General features: G+C 43.7%; 1 protein-coding gene across 5 annotated transcripts in view; it reads right to left on the bottom strand.

Moving 5' to 3' along the window:
* LOC137380151 (POC1 centriolar protein homolog A-like) overlaps positions 1-15775 on the bottom strand; it is a 149208-nt gene that overhangs the window by 111859 nt on the left and 21574 nt on the right. The window contains exons 1-2 of one of the 5 annotated variants that reach the window (XM_068051869.1): positions 2656-2718; positions 2406-2538 (exon numbers count right to left, since the gene is read on the bottom strand). The exons of the other annotated variants lie outside the window; for them this stretch is intronic. Coding sequence (XP_067907970.1) covers positions 2406-2470 — 65 coding nt within the window. The 5' untranslated portion in view covers positions 2471-2538; positions 2656-2718. Of the gene's footprint in view, positions 1-2405; positions 2539-2655; positions 2719-15775 lie in introns of those variants that run through there. 5 annotated transcript variants of the gene reach the window in all.

Consider the following 15775-nt stretch of genomic DNA (forward strand, 5'->3'; position numbering starts at 1 on the left):
GTCGCGGATAGTCAGTCGGGCCCCGGCGACGCAAGGTGGTCGGTTGGGGGACGGAGGGCGTGTTGGGGGTGGTTGGGGTAGCGGGATGGCCCTCCATCAGGCACAGGGTGCCCGATCATGAGGGTCCCCCAGAGACGTTAGAGAGCAGCCTGCTTTTGTCAGGCAGCTTCTCTCGGGTCTAGGGCGTCCACTTGCCATGCGCAAAATCCCGCATGGAGGGAGGCAAAGGCCCTTAGGCGGCCACTTAAGGACCTTGATTACGTAGTGTGGCCCCAAGCCAAAGTGGCGGCAGAGGCAGGAATGGGTCGGGAAAGGCACCCGGAGCCTCCTGCTCCATTTTACGCAACCTTCCCCGCCAACCACCATCCCGCTCTTTGGGGTGGCATAAAATTCAACCCCTTTGTGAAATATTAAATGCATGATGCAATTACTAACTACTGTACTGGAGCATGAAATATTTCTATAGATTACATGATTCATGAACCATGATTCAACAAGAACACAAAAATAATTTATTGTCCAAGTAAAATTGCAAAATAAAACCTTTAATCCATTGGCTCAACCGTTAATATATTCATGTGCTATTAATACACTTGAAGTCAATACTATCAATAATGTTACTGCAGATGAAGTGGCATGGAGACAGGCATATTGGAAAATCTTTTCCGTCATTTTGTGATTGTGTTTGTTTTTCTCCCCCTCAAACATCTGCAATTTTTTTTTGCAATGAATTCCCTTTCATTGCTCAACTGGTTTTAAAACACAGGTATAGAAGAAATCTCAGGCATCCCATGAGCCAGGAGAATTTCACAGGAGTTGGGTGACTGGTGGACGGCAACATACAGCACAGAGACTGAGAAGCATATGAATCCGGGTAACAGAGGAGCCTCTGGCATACGATTTCTTTTCAAATCTTTGTGTTATTTTCAAGACATAACAGATTTGAAAACAGATGGAAGGCAGGAAGAACACTTTGTACAAGGAATCAGATGGCAGTGGTAGCAGCTGGATCAGATTCCTGGGGATCAATGAGAGAAGTGCACTGATCAGGTGTTTAGGGGAGCAAAGCAAGTTCTTCTATTTGGCTCTACTTACACTCCGTTATTTTCAATCAACTTGAAAAGAAAAATCCTTCCAGCCCCAGCCGATCTTGTCAGCAGAAGCAGAACACGGTTCCTACAGAACTTCCATTATCTGTGAAAATTATCACAGATACTCAAGTACACATGTAATTGAGGCTGTAGTGTATATAATATTTAACGGTTACTTACTGTTTTACCAAATCAAGTAGAAAAAAACTTTTACATACCAAAAACTATTTGAACTTGAACTAAAGGGCACTAATTATAACCATGCCCCATCACCCATTATCAGCATCACTTTGGCCATTTGAACCCCCCTCCCCTTCAATTGAGCAGCTATTTGTCGATGCCCTCCCTCGACTGAGCTTTGTTTCCCATGCCTGGACCTGGCCTTTCCCTGCCTTCCCATTTGAGACCAACTCCCACCCAAAACTAAGCAGATTTTTTTGAAAAACCTACCTCCTCACACCCCCAACCCCACAATATTTGCCAAAGTTCAATCCATATTATTTTCTAAAATAACTAGAAGTCAGATAAAAATATCTACTGACGGGCTTAGGAAGTGAAAAAAGACAAAGCATCAGGCCTAGATGGATTTCATGCAAGGGTACTTACAGAAGCGGCCAGCAAAATCTATCACATCTTCAAAGAATCATAACGATTAGGAAGTAGTGCCCAAGGATTGAAAAGCAACAATTTTGAAGAAGGGGCATAGGGGAAACTACAAAACAGTGAAGCTAACAGCTCTTGTATTGGAAGGCTTTGTGAAAGAGGAGATAATGAAACACCTAGATAGGCATAGCTTGGTAAAGGAATCAGCATGGATGAGAGTCTTGCCTGATAAATCGACTGGAGATCTTCTTGGAAACAACCAGTTTGTTGACATCAGAAATTTTGCATCTGTGATATACTTAGATTTCAGCAGTTATCCCACAAGACAGGAAGTCATGGGATAAAGGAAAACTTCCAAGGGGGATTGAAGATTGTCTAAATCAGAGAAAGCAAAGGATGGACCGTGAACAGAACTACATCGCTGTGGCAAGGGCTAACAGCAGGGTGCCACAAGTATCAGTGTTGGGGCCATACCATATATAAGTGATTTACAGTTGGACACGGGAACAGATCTGTGTAAATGTGCAGATAACAAATTAGTGACACAAACTAAACATGAAAGGTATTTGGACAGGTGGGAGCTGTGCTGATGAGCAACAAATGGCATTTAACATGAACAAATGCAAAATAATGGGACAAGGAACATACAAACAATGAGAATATAACCTAAATGGCTCTAGAGAGATTTCACAGTATCAGTCATTAGCCCACCTGAACCCAACAGTAGTACGTACAGCAACAGTAAGATAAGCTAACCAAATCTTAGGGTGCATCATGTCAATAACATTGCCCACTGCAAGTTTTACAGCTCAGCCACACCTGGAGCAATGCATCACTCTGGTCACTGAAGTACAAAAAAAGATATCCAAGCATTAGATTCAGTGCAAAATGGCCACAAAATCAATAATTAGTTCAAGTCACTGAGCTAGCTACGAGAAATTGAAGGTGAAAGGTCGCAGACCTGAAACGTCAACTCTGTTTCTCTCTCCAGAGATGTTGCCTGTCTGACCTGCTGAGTATTTCCAGCATTTTCTGTTTTTATTGAAGTTGAAGAGCCTGGAATTGTTTATTCTGATAAAGGAAATGCTCAGAATTATTTAAATAATCAAAATTTTTTTTAAAAAGGAAAGATTAATTTAAACTCAATATGTTTGGGATTGTGACAAACTCCAGAATTAACAAGCATAGGCTCAAGCTCAGAAGAGGGAAGAGGTCTAGACAGTTTAACCAGAAGGTGCTGAAGGTGTGGAATGGACTACTCAAGAGGGAGACAACGTGGAAAATTTTAAAGAGCACACTGAATTGAGCAACTGAAGTGCATTCGTTTTTGAGACTGTCCAGATAGTCTTTTCAAGTCCTAAACGTTAAGCTCATTATAGAATCATACAGGCATAAGGAGACCATTTGGCCAACTGTGCGTGTGACAGTACTTTGAAAGAACTATCCAATTAGCTCCACTCTCTTGCCTTTTCCCCATAATCCTGCAAATTTTTCCTCATCAGGTATTTAGAAAATTCCCATGTTACGGCAGAATTTTACCACGCAGCAGGATCGAAGGCAGATGGGCTGGTAAATATGTGGGGCTGCTTCAGGCCTGCTCCTCAACATTGTCCCACCGCCAGTCAAACTTCCCAGATGCGGATGGCCAGACAGATTAGTCTCATGCTGAACGGCAGTGGGCAGGCAATTAAGGCCAACTGACAGTGCTTTTTCCAGCAATTTGCGATTTTGCAAGGGGCACACGAAGCATCAGCGGTTCGCCTCCGAAAGCTCAGCAGCACATGAGTGGTGAAGGGAAGTGGCAACCATTACTTGCAGTTGTGTGCTGAAACAGGCAGGCTGTGTGGCGAAGAGTCAGAGATTAGCAAGTTTGGAGGCAGTGCAGAGGGTGAGACAGAGTGAAGGGCTGTTTGTGGAAGAGTGTGGCCCAGGTCCACTGCAACAACTGAAGGTAGGATGAGGTGCTCGAGAGACTTCATTTGCCAATGGGAGCTCTGCATTCAGAGTTTGAATCCTCCAGTGAGGAGGAGAGTGGCAGAGATGGGGAAGCTGCCACATCGAGCAGCTATGCAGTGTCCAGGGGAACTCCAGCGGCTTAAGGAAGCGATGGGACATGGACCAGGAGGGAGAGTGGGGATAAGAAGGCCCCCTCATGGTCGCAAAAGGCCACCTGGAAGGACATACCATCAGAGGCTCAGCTTCATGGAGATGTCTGAGCACCAGTCTCCAAAGACTGCGTCTCTCCGGGCAGATGGTAGCAGACCGGCTGGAATGCTAGAGCAGGATTTGAGGCCATTGGGATGTAATGGACACCTGTTGCAGTGAAGGTGATGGTGGCGCTCAACTTTTTGCCTATGGTTCACTCCAGGAATTGACTGGAGATATATGTGGGATCTCTCAGTCAGTGGCCCATAGCTGCATAAAGGGAGTGACACATGGCACGTAACGTCGAGCCAACTAATACATCAGGTTTACCACTAATCAAGCCAGTCAGGCTGAGAGGGCAGTCGGCTTTAGGGCTACAGATGGACTCCCTCAAGTACTGGGATTGGGGGGTGGTGGGGATTGGTGATTGCACTCAGGTAGACATCAAGGCTCCCTCAGAGCAGCCAGTCACCTTTCTAAACAGCAAAGGGCTCCACTCGATGAATGTTCAGGTCGTCTGCAACCACCGTAAGCAGAGCCTGGAGGTGTAAGCGAGGTTTCTAGGAAGTTGCCATGATGCGTTCATCATTTGACAGTCCCAAGTGCCTCAGCTCTTCAGGCCACTGGAATGCCTTTGTGGCTGGATCCAGGGGGAGATGGGGTCTCCAATGAGGCCATGGCTGCTGACACCTGTACATAACCCCAACACACAGGCAGAGGACAAATACAACTGCTGCTATATCACTACAAGGACCACCATCAAGCAGGGCATTGACCTTTTGAAGATGAGACTTTGATGCCTTGATAGATCATGCGGGAGCCCTGCAATATGGCCCCCTCAAGGGTATCCCACATCACTGTCTGCTGCAGTTTGCACAACCTGGCGTCCAGAGGGGAGCAGCGGTGGAGTTGGAGGACCATAATGAGTGTGCCACCTCCTCAGAGGATGAGGATGAGCTTGAGGCACCTCGACAGCTGTCGGCCAATGGAGAGGGCGCCAAGCTGTCCAGGTTACCGGGCAGTGGCATACATCCCAGGGAGACTCGCGACACAGCGCACAAGTCTCATGAATTCCTGTACAACGAGTCATCAAAACCCAGGGCTCCTGGCACTGGGCCGAAAAGGCAAAGGGAAAGGCCTTGGCCTTTCGGAGACTCTTCCCCCACCCCTCCCCCGACCCCGATATTAATCTTCCAGTGCTCAGGCACCTAAGTACCTGGCACCGGTATCCCTATCCCTTTAAGGATGGGGATTTCACCTCCAAGAGCTGCCAGCCAATCAGAAGGCTGGCAGCTCAATTGTATCAGCAGTGGCCACTGGGAGTGGTGGCCACTGCCGGTACTGCAAAAGGCCTTGGACCCAGGCCCAATGATGGCGCCCAGACCGATGGTAAGTGTGGCAGGGTTGCAAGGGCTGGACTGGCTGGCACCGGCAAGGGTTGGCTTCAGGGATGTGGAGTTTTTCCCCAGCAGGGGCCCTCTGTGGGCCACAGATTGCCCAGGATGATGGAGGCAGCGGCTCACCCACCTACTCCCACCCATTCTCCCCCACCCCCGACCAAGCCCACAGGAAGGTTGCCTTGTTTTACTGGGCAACCGCCCCACGTGGCAGAGGCCCTATCCATTGCTGGTTACATCCCATTGGCAGCAGGAAAAGGCCCTTAAGTGGCCAGTAATAGACCATCTAAGGGTTCAATTCGGGCAGCAAGGCCGTCTTCGGCCTATCCTGCCCCAACAAAATTATGTTGTGATGGGAAGGCGACTGGCCCTCCAGCCCCTGCCTCCCATTGCAGTTTTATGGGGCTCCGCAACCTCCCTCCCCGCTGCCTCCGAAAGGCCCATAAAATTCAGCCCATTAACTCTGTTTCTCTCTCCACAGATGCTGCCTGACCTGCAGAGTATTTCCAGCATTTTCTGTTTTTATTTCAGATTTCCAGCATCTGCAGTATTTGGATTTTGCTAATTCTAGTTTCTCTAGTCTCTTCACATAACTGAAGTCCCTTGTCCCTGGCACCATTTCAGTAAATCCCCTCTGCACCTGCTCAGAGGTTCTAAGCAAAACCATGTTAATCAAACATCAGTATACAAAATTACATAGGAATATTGAAAAAAAACTACTTCTCTAGAAAAATATACACTGGAGATTATAATTAGTTATTTACAGATTAGTAAAGGATTTCAACATATTATTTAATAGTAGCTTGTAATGATTCTTGATTAAGATTGAAAGATTGAAAGTTTTGGGCAAAAGATACAGGGGGATATGAAGAAGCACTTTTTTTAAAAAAACGAAGCAGGTGGTAATGACTGGAGCTCGCTGCCCACAAGGTTGGTGGAAGCGGAGACGATCAATGACTTCAAGAAGAAGTGGGTGGCCACCTGAGAGAAACAGACTTGCAGGGCCACGGGGTTCGAGCCAGGGATAGTTTGACTAACTGCATAGCTCAGTGGAGAACTGTCATGGACTCGATCAGCCCAATGGTCTCCTTCTGTGCCATAAATGACTCTACGATTCTTCATAATGAACACACATTCCACATTGGTTGCTTAATTTTATACTTAGATTTCTACAGCCTTGAATTACACACAGTTATGTTGCCAAAAGTTTTTCCCATGCCTTACAGTCACACAAGGAGGTGACATTTGAAATCTGGTCAGAAAAGTACTAATGAGCAACCAGTAAATAACAATGAACAACCAAACCATAAATCAGATACTTAATGAACAACCAGCAAGTTAACACTGAAAATACCTTTTGAAGGCATAGTCAGTAGCCATCTTCTCAGTAACTGAAGAATGTAGTCCTAACATAGCAAGATGAAATAATTCTCAATAGAAATCACTAATCTTCGCCAAAAACTGACTTATTTTACCCAAGATATTTCTACAACATCTTGCCTCTGCAGAGGTCTTTCCTTTTCCCTGGAACAGGAGTATTTGGTTTTAACAACTTGCAGTGTTTACCTAAGCTTTTCTACCAATACTACCTTGATTCAAAAGGATGCTAGATCTCAGTTTGCAGTCTGTCAAATAAGAAGCTGCCACTTTGTGTTGCAAAACCTCACTCTCCACTGCTGAATAAGTTGAAGCCTTGATTTTTTTTTATTTGTTCTTGGAAGACTGGCATTGCTGGTAAGGCCAGCATTTATTGCCTATCTCAATTGCCCTTGAGAAGGTTGGTTGAGAGCGGGACTGACATATGAAGAGAGATTGAGTCGGTTAGGATTATATTCGCTGGAGTTCAGAAGAGTGAGGGGGGATCTCATAGAAACCCATACAATTCGAACAGGACTTGACAGGGTAGATGCAGGAAGGATGTTCCCGATGGTGGGGGAGTCCAGAACCAGGGGTCATAGTCGAAAGGATACGGGGTAAACCTTTCAGGACAGAGATGAGGAGAAATTTCTTCACCCAGAGTGGTGAGCCTGTGGAATTCGCTACCACAGAAAGCAGTTAAGGCCAAAACACTGTATGTTTTCAAGAAGGAGTTAGATATAGCTCTTGGGTCTAAAGGGATCAAAGGGTATGGGGCGAAAGCGGGAACAGGTTACTGAATTGGATGATCAGCCATGATAATAATGAATGGTGGAGCAGGCTCGAAAGGCCGAATGGCCTACTCCTGCTCCTATTTTCTATGTTTCTTGAACTACTGCAGTCCTTGTGGTGTAGGTACACCCACAGTGCTGTTCGATAGAGAGAGATCCAAGATTTTGACCCAGTAATGATGAAGGAACGGTGATATAATTCCAAGTCAGAATAATGTGTGACTTGGAGGGAAACTTGGTGGTACTCCGATGCACCTGCTGCTCTTGTTCTTCCAGGTGGCAGAGATCGTGGGTTTGGGAGATGCCTTGGCAAGTTGCTACAGTGCATCTTGTAGATGGTACACAAGGTGGTCACGATACACTGGTGGTGGAGGGAGTGAACGATCAACATGGTGGATGGGCTATCAATCAAGTGGGCTGCTTTGTCCTGGATGGCATCGAGCTTCTTCAGTGTTGTTGGAGCTACGCTCATTCATGTAAGTGGAGTGTATTCTATCACACTCATGACTTGTACTTGTAGATGGTGGAAAGGTTTTGGGGAGGGGGGGAATGACTTGACACAGAATACCCAGCCTCTGACCTGCTCTTGTAGTCACAGTATTTATATGGTTTATTCAGTTAAATTTCTGGTCAATGGTGACCTCCTAGGATGTTGATCTTGGGAGAAATCAGCGAAGGTAATGCCATTGAATGTCATGGAGAGGTGGTTAGACCTTGACATTCCAGGTTATTCCACGTAGCATCCCAAGCCTAATTGTTGTCCAGGTTTTGCTGCATGTGGGCGTGGACTTCATTATTTGAAGAGTTGCAAATGGAACTGCAGACTGTGCAATCACCAGCGAACATTTCCATCGTTTGATTTTATGATGGAGGGAAGGTCACTGATGAATGAACTGAAGATGGCTGGGCCTAGGGCACTACCCGGAGGAACTCCTGCAGTGATGTTCTGGGGCCGAGATGACTGGCCTCCAACAAACACAATCAACTTCTTTTGTGCTAGGTATGACTCCAACCAGTGAAAGTTTTCCGCCCTGATTCCCATTGACTTCAATTTTACAAGGACTCCTTGATGCTACACTCAGTCAAAGGCACTCACTCTCACCTTACCTCCAGAATTCAGCTTCTTTGTCCATGTTACGACCAAGGCTGTGATGAAGTCTGGAGCCAAGTGGCCCTGGCAGAACCCAAACTGAGCATCAGTGAGCAGGTTATTGCTGAGTAAGTGCTGCTTGATAGCATTATTGATGATACCTTCCATTATTTTGCTGATGATTGAGAGGAAACGGATTGGCCGGTAATTAGCCGAGTTCATACAACCTAAACTTACCTATTACTGAAATCTGTACTGCCAGGACAAATTTTCTTCAACTTTGGTTAGAGTTCAATTCAGCAGTGCTCCTGCTTAACCAGCACAGAATTGAGCAGTTAATTTGAGGCGTTATTGGTGGTACTGGTTTAGAGAGGATTGCTGACCAAGGCACTGGGAAAATTCCTTGCTCTTCAAGTAATGTCAAAGGGTTTTCACCATTCACTTGAGCCACTGGACAATGCCTCAGTTTAATGGCTCCTACAAACGACAACATCCTGACATTTCAGCATTGCCTTAGTTCTGCACTGGACTGTCAGCCTAGATTATGTACTACAGGAAGAGCGAGTTTCTTTTGGTCCATGAACCATGTCACAGGATATTAATTATATGTTATTTACTAATGAATTTTGGGTTACATGATAGAATAGCCCTGCAGTAAAATACCACATATTCCAATTTGGTGAACAATGCCACAGGAGATCTGGTTATTTAAATAGATCTCAGTATATAATAATTGAAGAATTATATCAATTATTCAACACATTTGTCTATTCATCGAATATGGGCCAGAGTCCTGAAAGAATTAATGCCTTTAATATTGTTCCATTTTTGCATCCAATTAAGGGCTCTAAAAACAATGACATTTATTTTAGATGCACACTTAAAAAATAACTACAAACCCACATTTTTAATCTAGAAGCACAAGCTCAAGGTCTGTATGTGAAAACAAACTGCTTTTAAGTACACTGCTAAATATAGCTACCACACCTCTTTATCACAGTCCATTATTGTTGAATTTATTTTCTGAACTTCTATTTGAACACTCTTATGTTGCCCAGCAACAACCTATAAGTACTTTTAGAACTATTAATCATCAGCTCTCTTAATCCTGAATCTTTCTATATATGGATTATGGTGATTTTACCAGGATACAACATAGTGCTGCCCATAAAACTTAATACTCAGCACCTGCACAATACATCAATTCATACAAAATAGATCTTAAGAACTTATTGTACCCTTTAAGCTGAATATGTGAACAGCCAACAAACACAAACTTTTCATTTTCATTAAAGGGCCAAACTACCAACAACTATTTTTAATCCAAATGGTGCCATACTATTTACAAACAATATACATCTTCAATTTCTGCCAATAAATAGGCTGCATGCACAAAGATTTTTTCTTCAACCAGTCTGTCTGAATTTAATGCACTAGTCTTTATCAAAAGTTCAAAAAGCGTTCATGTTTCAAAGCAGAAAGTAATCCAATTAAATTTGGTCACCAAAACTGAGTACAGGATGGTTCGCCACAACATTGCACGAGGGCTAACTGGTTTATGGCTATTGACTGCAGCAGTTCAAGAAGGCAGTTCACCACCGTCTTCTCAAGGGCGACTTGCAATATGCAACAAATGTTGCCCTTGCCAGCGACACCCACATCCCATGAATGAACGCATAAAATTTTTTTTATAAATATGCAGCTTACGAGTAGCTTTCCATCCATCAAGGGCACAGACCTGTTGTGAGGAGCTGTCTCATGACAAACCAATTGTGAAGCTCCTGTGGGAAAGTTGGTAAGGTCTCTGAGGTCAAGGTAACCTAAGGTGACATGCCTAGTGATGGAACTAAATCAACCCGCCGTGGTAGGCTCAGTAGCCCAAGAATACCTTACTCATGGCACCTGGAGGAATAAACCAACCGGGGAAACAATAATTCTTTGCATTCAACTCCAGATAGGCTTGCAAGCCAGTGCCCCAACAGATATGCTAGTATTAGTTGGACAAGCAGCATGATGGCAGTTCTGGTATGCGTGGTTTTAAGCTAGGTAAACTCCAGCAGTTCCCCTGGGTACACATGGGGATCCCAGATCCTTGCCTCTGCTAACCTGCATTCAAGTTCTCTAAACTTGGGTAAATGGGTTGCATCCCTACAAGAGGATTATGCAATTCATGTCGGGCAGACTAGAAACCTTGCAGGGAGCTTGACCTGGAGGTTCAAACCTAGCAAGGGATATGTGCACATCAAAAATCCACTTGATGAAAAACAAACTGATCATACAAAACCAAAGCTCAAGTGGGTTATGTTACCTCAATCCCAAAGATATAATATTCTTGAAACAAACTACACTGCTTTATTCTACCACAACACAGACAAGTGTACTTTGTGGAGATGGTATTAGCCTGTTTTTGGCAATTTATTTGAAGGGTGAATAGAGCGAATGTCACACTAGAGTGGCAAGCTTTCATGATTCAAACCACAGTGATAACGTGTTTCATTTCACTGCCTATTACAACAGCCTCAGCATATTGTAGCTCGAATGTATAAAAAAATTCAAAACAGCTACCCAAACCCAGAAAATATTATGTCCCTAAACATATCCATAACCATGTGCTCTTCTCAATGCATAATTTTATTTTTAATAATTTTATTTGTTTTAAAATAGCTCTAGATCGGGGAGTTTACTGGTCTCATGACTGGGAAAAAAGATATTTACTGAAGAAACAAAGCAAAGCGTCTTCTACTGATTACAGTACAACTGCATATTATTATAAACTAGCAATTGTTAGATGGAAACCAGATAAGAAATGAATATCAAAATGACTTAACGAAGCGCTGTCAGCCTGTTGAAATACTTTCATTATTTAATCTAGAGACCACTTCAAGTGTGTGTTTTACACAAAGAAGAAATACTGGATAAGTGCCTCTTGTGATATCATTTTAATATGCTACATTGTGTATTGTCTGATGAGTACACTCCTAAGTACTACAGACTTATAAGAGCTCTCCTTACAGCCTCAGCAAAATTTTACCTCAAAACAACCTTCAGTTTTAAAAGAACAGTATCAATAGCACCACCTAGTGACCATTCAGAAGTACATCAGAAGAAAAGAAAAACTTGCACTGAAACAGGAACTAATCATATCTTTCCATAATGCCTCACGGTACTTAACATACAATTAACTACTCTAAGGCGCAGTGACTACTTTTCAGGCATGCGATAGCCATTTTGCATACAGCAAAATCCCACAAACTGCAATGAAATGAATGATTAATCTGCTTTTGACGGTTTTGGTTGAGGGAAGATTTAAGAATTCCCTGCTCTTCTTGTTAAGGTAAAACTTAATTTAACATCTCATTCAAAGAATAGCATGTGCAAAAATGATAGCCACTGCCATTACTACACTAGTTGATGTGTTCCAAGTCTTGGAGTGAAGTTTAATAAAATTCAGCATTTTCCAGCAATTAAACTTAAAATACATAGCACACTGGAGCTGTGGTAAATATAAATCCATTGCACACCACAGAGTTTACTCCTTTGAAATCCTCCAACAAGTTTACCGATTCATCAGCACTCCCTCCTTTTCATTATGGGGAAATGTGTCAAAGACTGACAATATAGGTCCACTCAAAACTTACACAGAAGCGAAATTGGGCCCAATGTTAATTTTGAGTTCTGTGTCATTAAAATAGTCAAAAAGAAGCTCTTAGTCATTTTTGGCCAATCAAATGCTTTCTTTTTCTGTTCAAAGCAAAGGATGTCATTGCTGGTCAGAACAAGAAGTTCCATTTCAGGCAGCATTGACGGTATCATGCCTGAGACCAGTGAGATGAAAAGTAAAGCTCCCGACAATCTGCTCTAATAATGCACCTTAGAACTGCATCACCAATTGCACCAAAGTGGCATTTTTAAATTTTCCACACCATCTAGCCTGTGGTCTAAGTGAGCTTCCATGATTATTGTCAATTGATGCTAAGTTTTTCAGATGATTTTCTGCTATGGCCCCATGGTGACTCAGAACTGGATATTGCTACAACCACATGGTGCGATTTGGGTGCTTCCCACTGTTCAACTCCCCAAGTGACCTCAGCAAGTGTCTTTTGTTATTAGGGTTTAACCCCTTGGTGTTTTATTTGTCAAGTACACAGACAGCGACAGGTTTTCTTGTAGGTCTAAAAACGGAAAATCAATTGTTTATTGATCAGTACGCCTTATCCTGAAATTGTCACAATCTCATCCACTCGCGCACGCACACGCGCACACAACAGATAGAGAGGGAGAAGGGGAAAGCGATTATAAGTGTGGTGGGTGGGCAGGGAGGAGGTCACGGTAAACCTATTGAATTCTCTTGGAAATTGAGTTCTTGTGGGCTGCAGGCCTGAGGTGATTGTAGATTTCTCTCTTGGTTGAAAGTTCAGTTGAAGTCAGTGGATCACTTCAAGTTCACTGCCGTCTCGTGTAGATGTAGGATTCTACAGCAGATACGTGCCTTCTGGTTTGCTAGAAGCAAGCTTCTGGATGCTGCTTTTCTGCTATCTCGTTTCTGGAGTGTCTCTTTCTAGGCTGTCTTTTTTAAGATAAAACTGTTACTTCTCACCTCCTGTTAAGAGATGCGTTGGTCTGTTCCCCATGGTGATCGCGCAATGGCCCAGGATGTGGCGACTTCGCACCTTCTTTGTTTCAGAAGACGACATTCAATACTGGAATGTTTTAGGATGGGTGCAATTGACACCTCTTAACTTTGAAGATTTTCCTTTGACCCTGTCAGACAGTTTGAATATACAAAGGCCAAGCCCTTTTTTCTCCTTCGGCAGCCATTTTGCAGCATTGTTCACTTTTTAAAAGAAAGGTTCATTTTTTTTTAAAAGACAAAGTCAGTTTTTAATAACTCCATTTAGTCCATAATTTGTATCATCACACTTCTTGGTCTGGATTTTGTTCCCAGCCCGATGTTGGGATCCACGGCAGCACGCGTGCTGGAGAATCGGAGTGGCAGCAGCTGCCACGGAACCAGATGCCATGATTGCTGGACCTGATTCTCCCGGGTACGGGATAAGCTGACATCGGCCTTCCCGCCCAGAGGACAATTGAGACCCTTAAGAGGCCTACTGATGGTCAATTAAAGGCCTCTTCCCACCACCACTGGGAGGACCCCTTAGAAAACAAGGCGCCCTTCCTGTGGGCTTGGGGGCGGGGGGGGGGGGGGGCGAGAAGTGATGGGCCCTCCTTTGTGGGCAATTCATGGCCCACGGAGGATCCCCACCTCCTCCGGCCGAGAACCGCTGCACACACCCCAAACCCAGGAACCCTTCTCACTGTGGGCCAAATACCCACCACCCCCACTCCCCCCTCCTGTGATTGGCCCACAGCTCTTGGTGGCGGGATCCCCATCCCTATTAAGTGTTTAAAGGAGTGGGGATCCAGACTCCTTTAACTTTGACCCCAGAAGACCAGAGGATCACTTCGGGGGTCAGAATAAATACAGAGAAAGGGGTCCCCCGACATTTTCAGCCTGCCGCTGGGAGCCCGCTTCCTGCATAAAATCCAGCCCCTTGTGTGCGTGACAATAGGGACTGCCCAAATTTCAGCTAGCCACCAGCAGGAAGCATCTTTCAGCCCATCAATCTGGGCTTAATTTAATCAAAGGCCTGGATTCTGCAGTCAGCGGCAGCACTCACTGCTGACGACCAAGTCTTCACGTGATCCTCGTGGTGAGAATTTTGGCTGGCTTTAGGGAGGATTCCTTTTCGCCATGGGCTGCAGTGAGGACCAGCAGCATGTGCTAGTTTAGACAAAAACAGATGTGGGAGTGGCTTACAGTCACTGCACCACAAAAACTGGTAAAAAAAAAAGGCTGCTGCAGTAAAAAGGTGTTGGAAAATCCCATTAAACAAGTGTTGAAAAAAAAAAATCACATTTTTAGTAGACATAATTAATTTTACAACATTAAAATGTAAACAGATTTATCAAAATTATTTTGATCAGATAAACCATTTAAAAAAATGATATTTACAAAGTCTGATAAATCATGCTATAAAGTCACTACTTTTTCATGTTAAGAAATGTTAAAAAATCCAGTTTAACTTTTAAAATGGGATTGGTCTCATCTTTAAGTATTGGCGAATTGAGAGGAGGCACCTTTGGCCTGAAAATACAAGTGTAAAATTTAAAAGTGTAATTAATTCAGAATTTGAGGGCAATTGACCCAAAATTCGCACTGGTTCCTCGGCTGGCGCTTGATGTAGTGAACCCTCGGAAGTTGTGTTGGTTGGCCCTCTGCAACTTTCAGATTAGTGCACTATGCATGCCAGAGGTTGCAGAACCTCTCGAAAGTCGAGTCACAACAAACACTAATTGCGTTGTTGCTACTGGCATTGCAAAATCCCGCCCAAGGTCTAAAATGAAAAAGGTGGACCCAGGGTACCACCCAATCATTTTCAAAACAGAAATATACTCAGCATTTCTACCATCTTCAAGCTAGTGGGAACAAGGAGGCAGAAGAAAATTAAAACTAAACGAAAAGGGGTTTTTATTTACTTTAAGTTGTGACTTTAACTTAGAGTCAATACTACAGTGAGTTGAGTACATTTATTATAGTATTTTTATCAGCATCACAGTGCAGGAGTTGAAAACATACAAAATTGGTTGGACTAGGGAGACAAGTTTCCCAGACCTGCCAGTAGTCTGAATTATCCTATCAGATAATGCCTGCCTGTCTTCAGCAACAAAAGTGTTTTTCTCAAAACCACAGGTTTTCAAGCTGGGGTCTTTGAGAAGTTCCAAGGGGACTACTGATTTCTGAATTTTCTGTATTTGTTGACATATTAGCATGTTAATTTTGTTGCATTTAATTAAAATGTTTTCTACAATGATGGTCGTGTTCTCCTAGTTCTTATGTTCTTTGCTTGCTGGCACGGTGTTTCAGAAATTAGGAAGGGAGTTCCCTGAAGTGTGTCAATACTAGCAGGAACTCCCCCACTCAGAAAATTTCAGAAACCACTGCTCCGAACTAATCTGAGATATTAAGCAAGTGTATGCCATCAGTACTTTAGAAAAAAACACAATGCTGGATTGGCAATAATTCTATCACCAACATGCTTATGCAATCAAATTCAGAAACAATCCACTGTTCTTAAGACTCCAAGACAGCTGACCTGATTATCTCAGCTGCAGCTCTGAATTGGCCAACTGCTGCCTCAATCTTTGCTGCTAATAGAAACATAGAAAATAGGAGCAGGGGGTAGGCCATTCGACCCTTTGAGCCTGCTCCGCCATTCAATACAATCATGGCTGATCATCCAA

Source organism: Heterodontus francisci, chromosome 19 (genome assembly GCF_036365525.1).
Source record: "Heterodontus francisci isolate sHetFra1 chromosome 19, sHetFra1.hap1, whole genome shotgun sequence".
Classification (NCBI taxonomy): Eukaryota; Metazoa; Chordata; class Chondrichthyes; order Heterodontiformes; family Heterodontidae; genus Heterodontus; species Heterodontus francisci.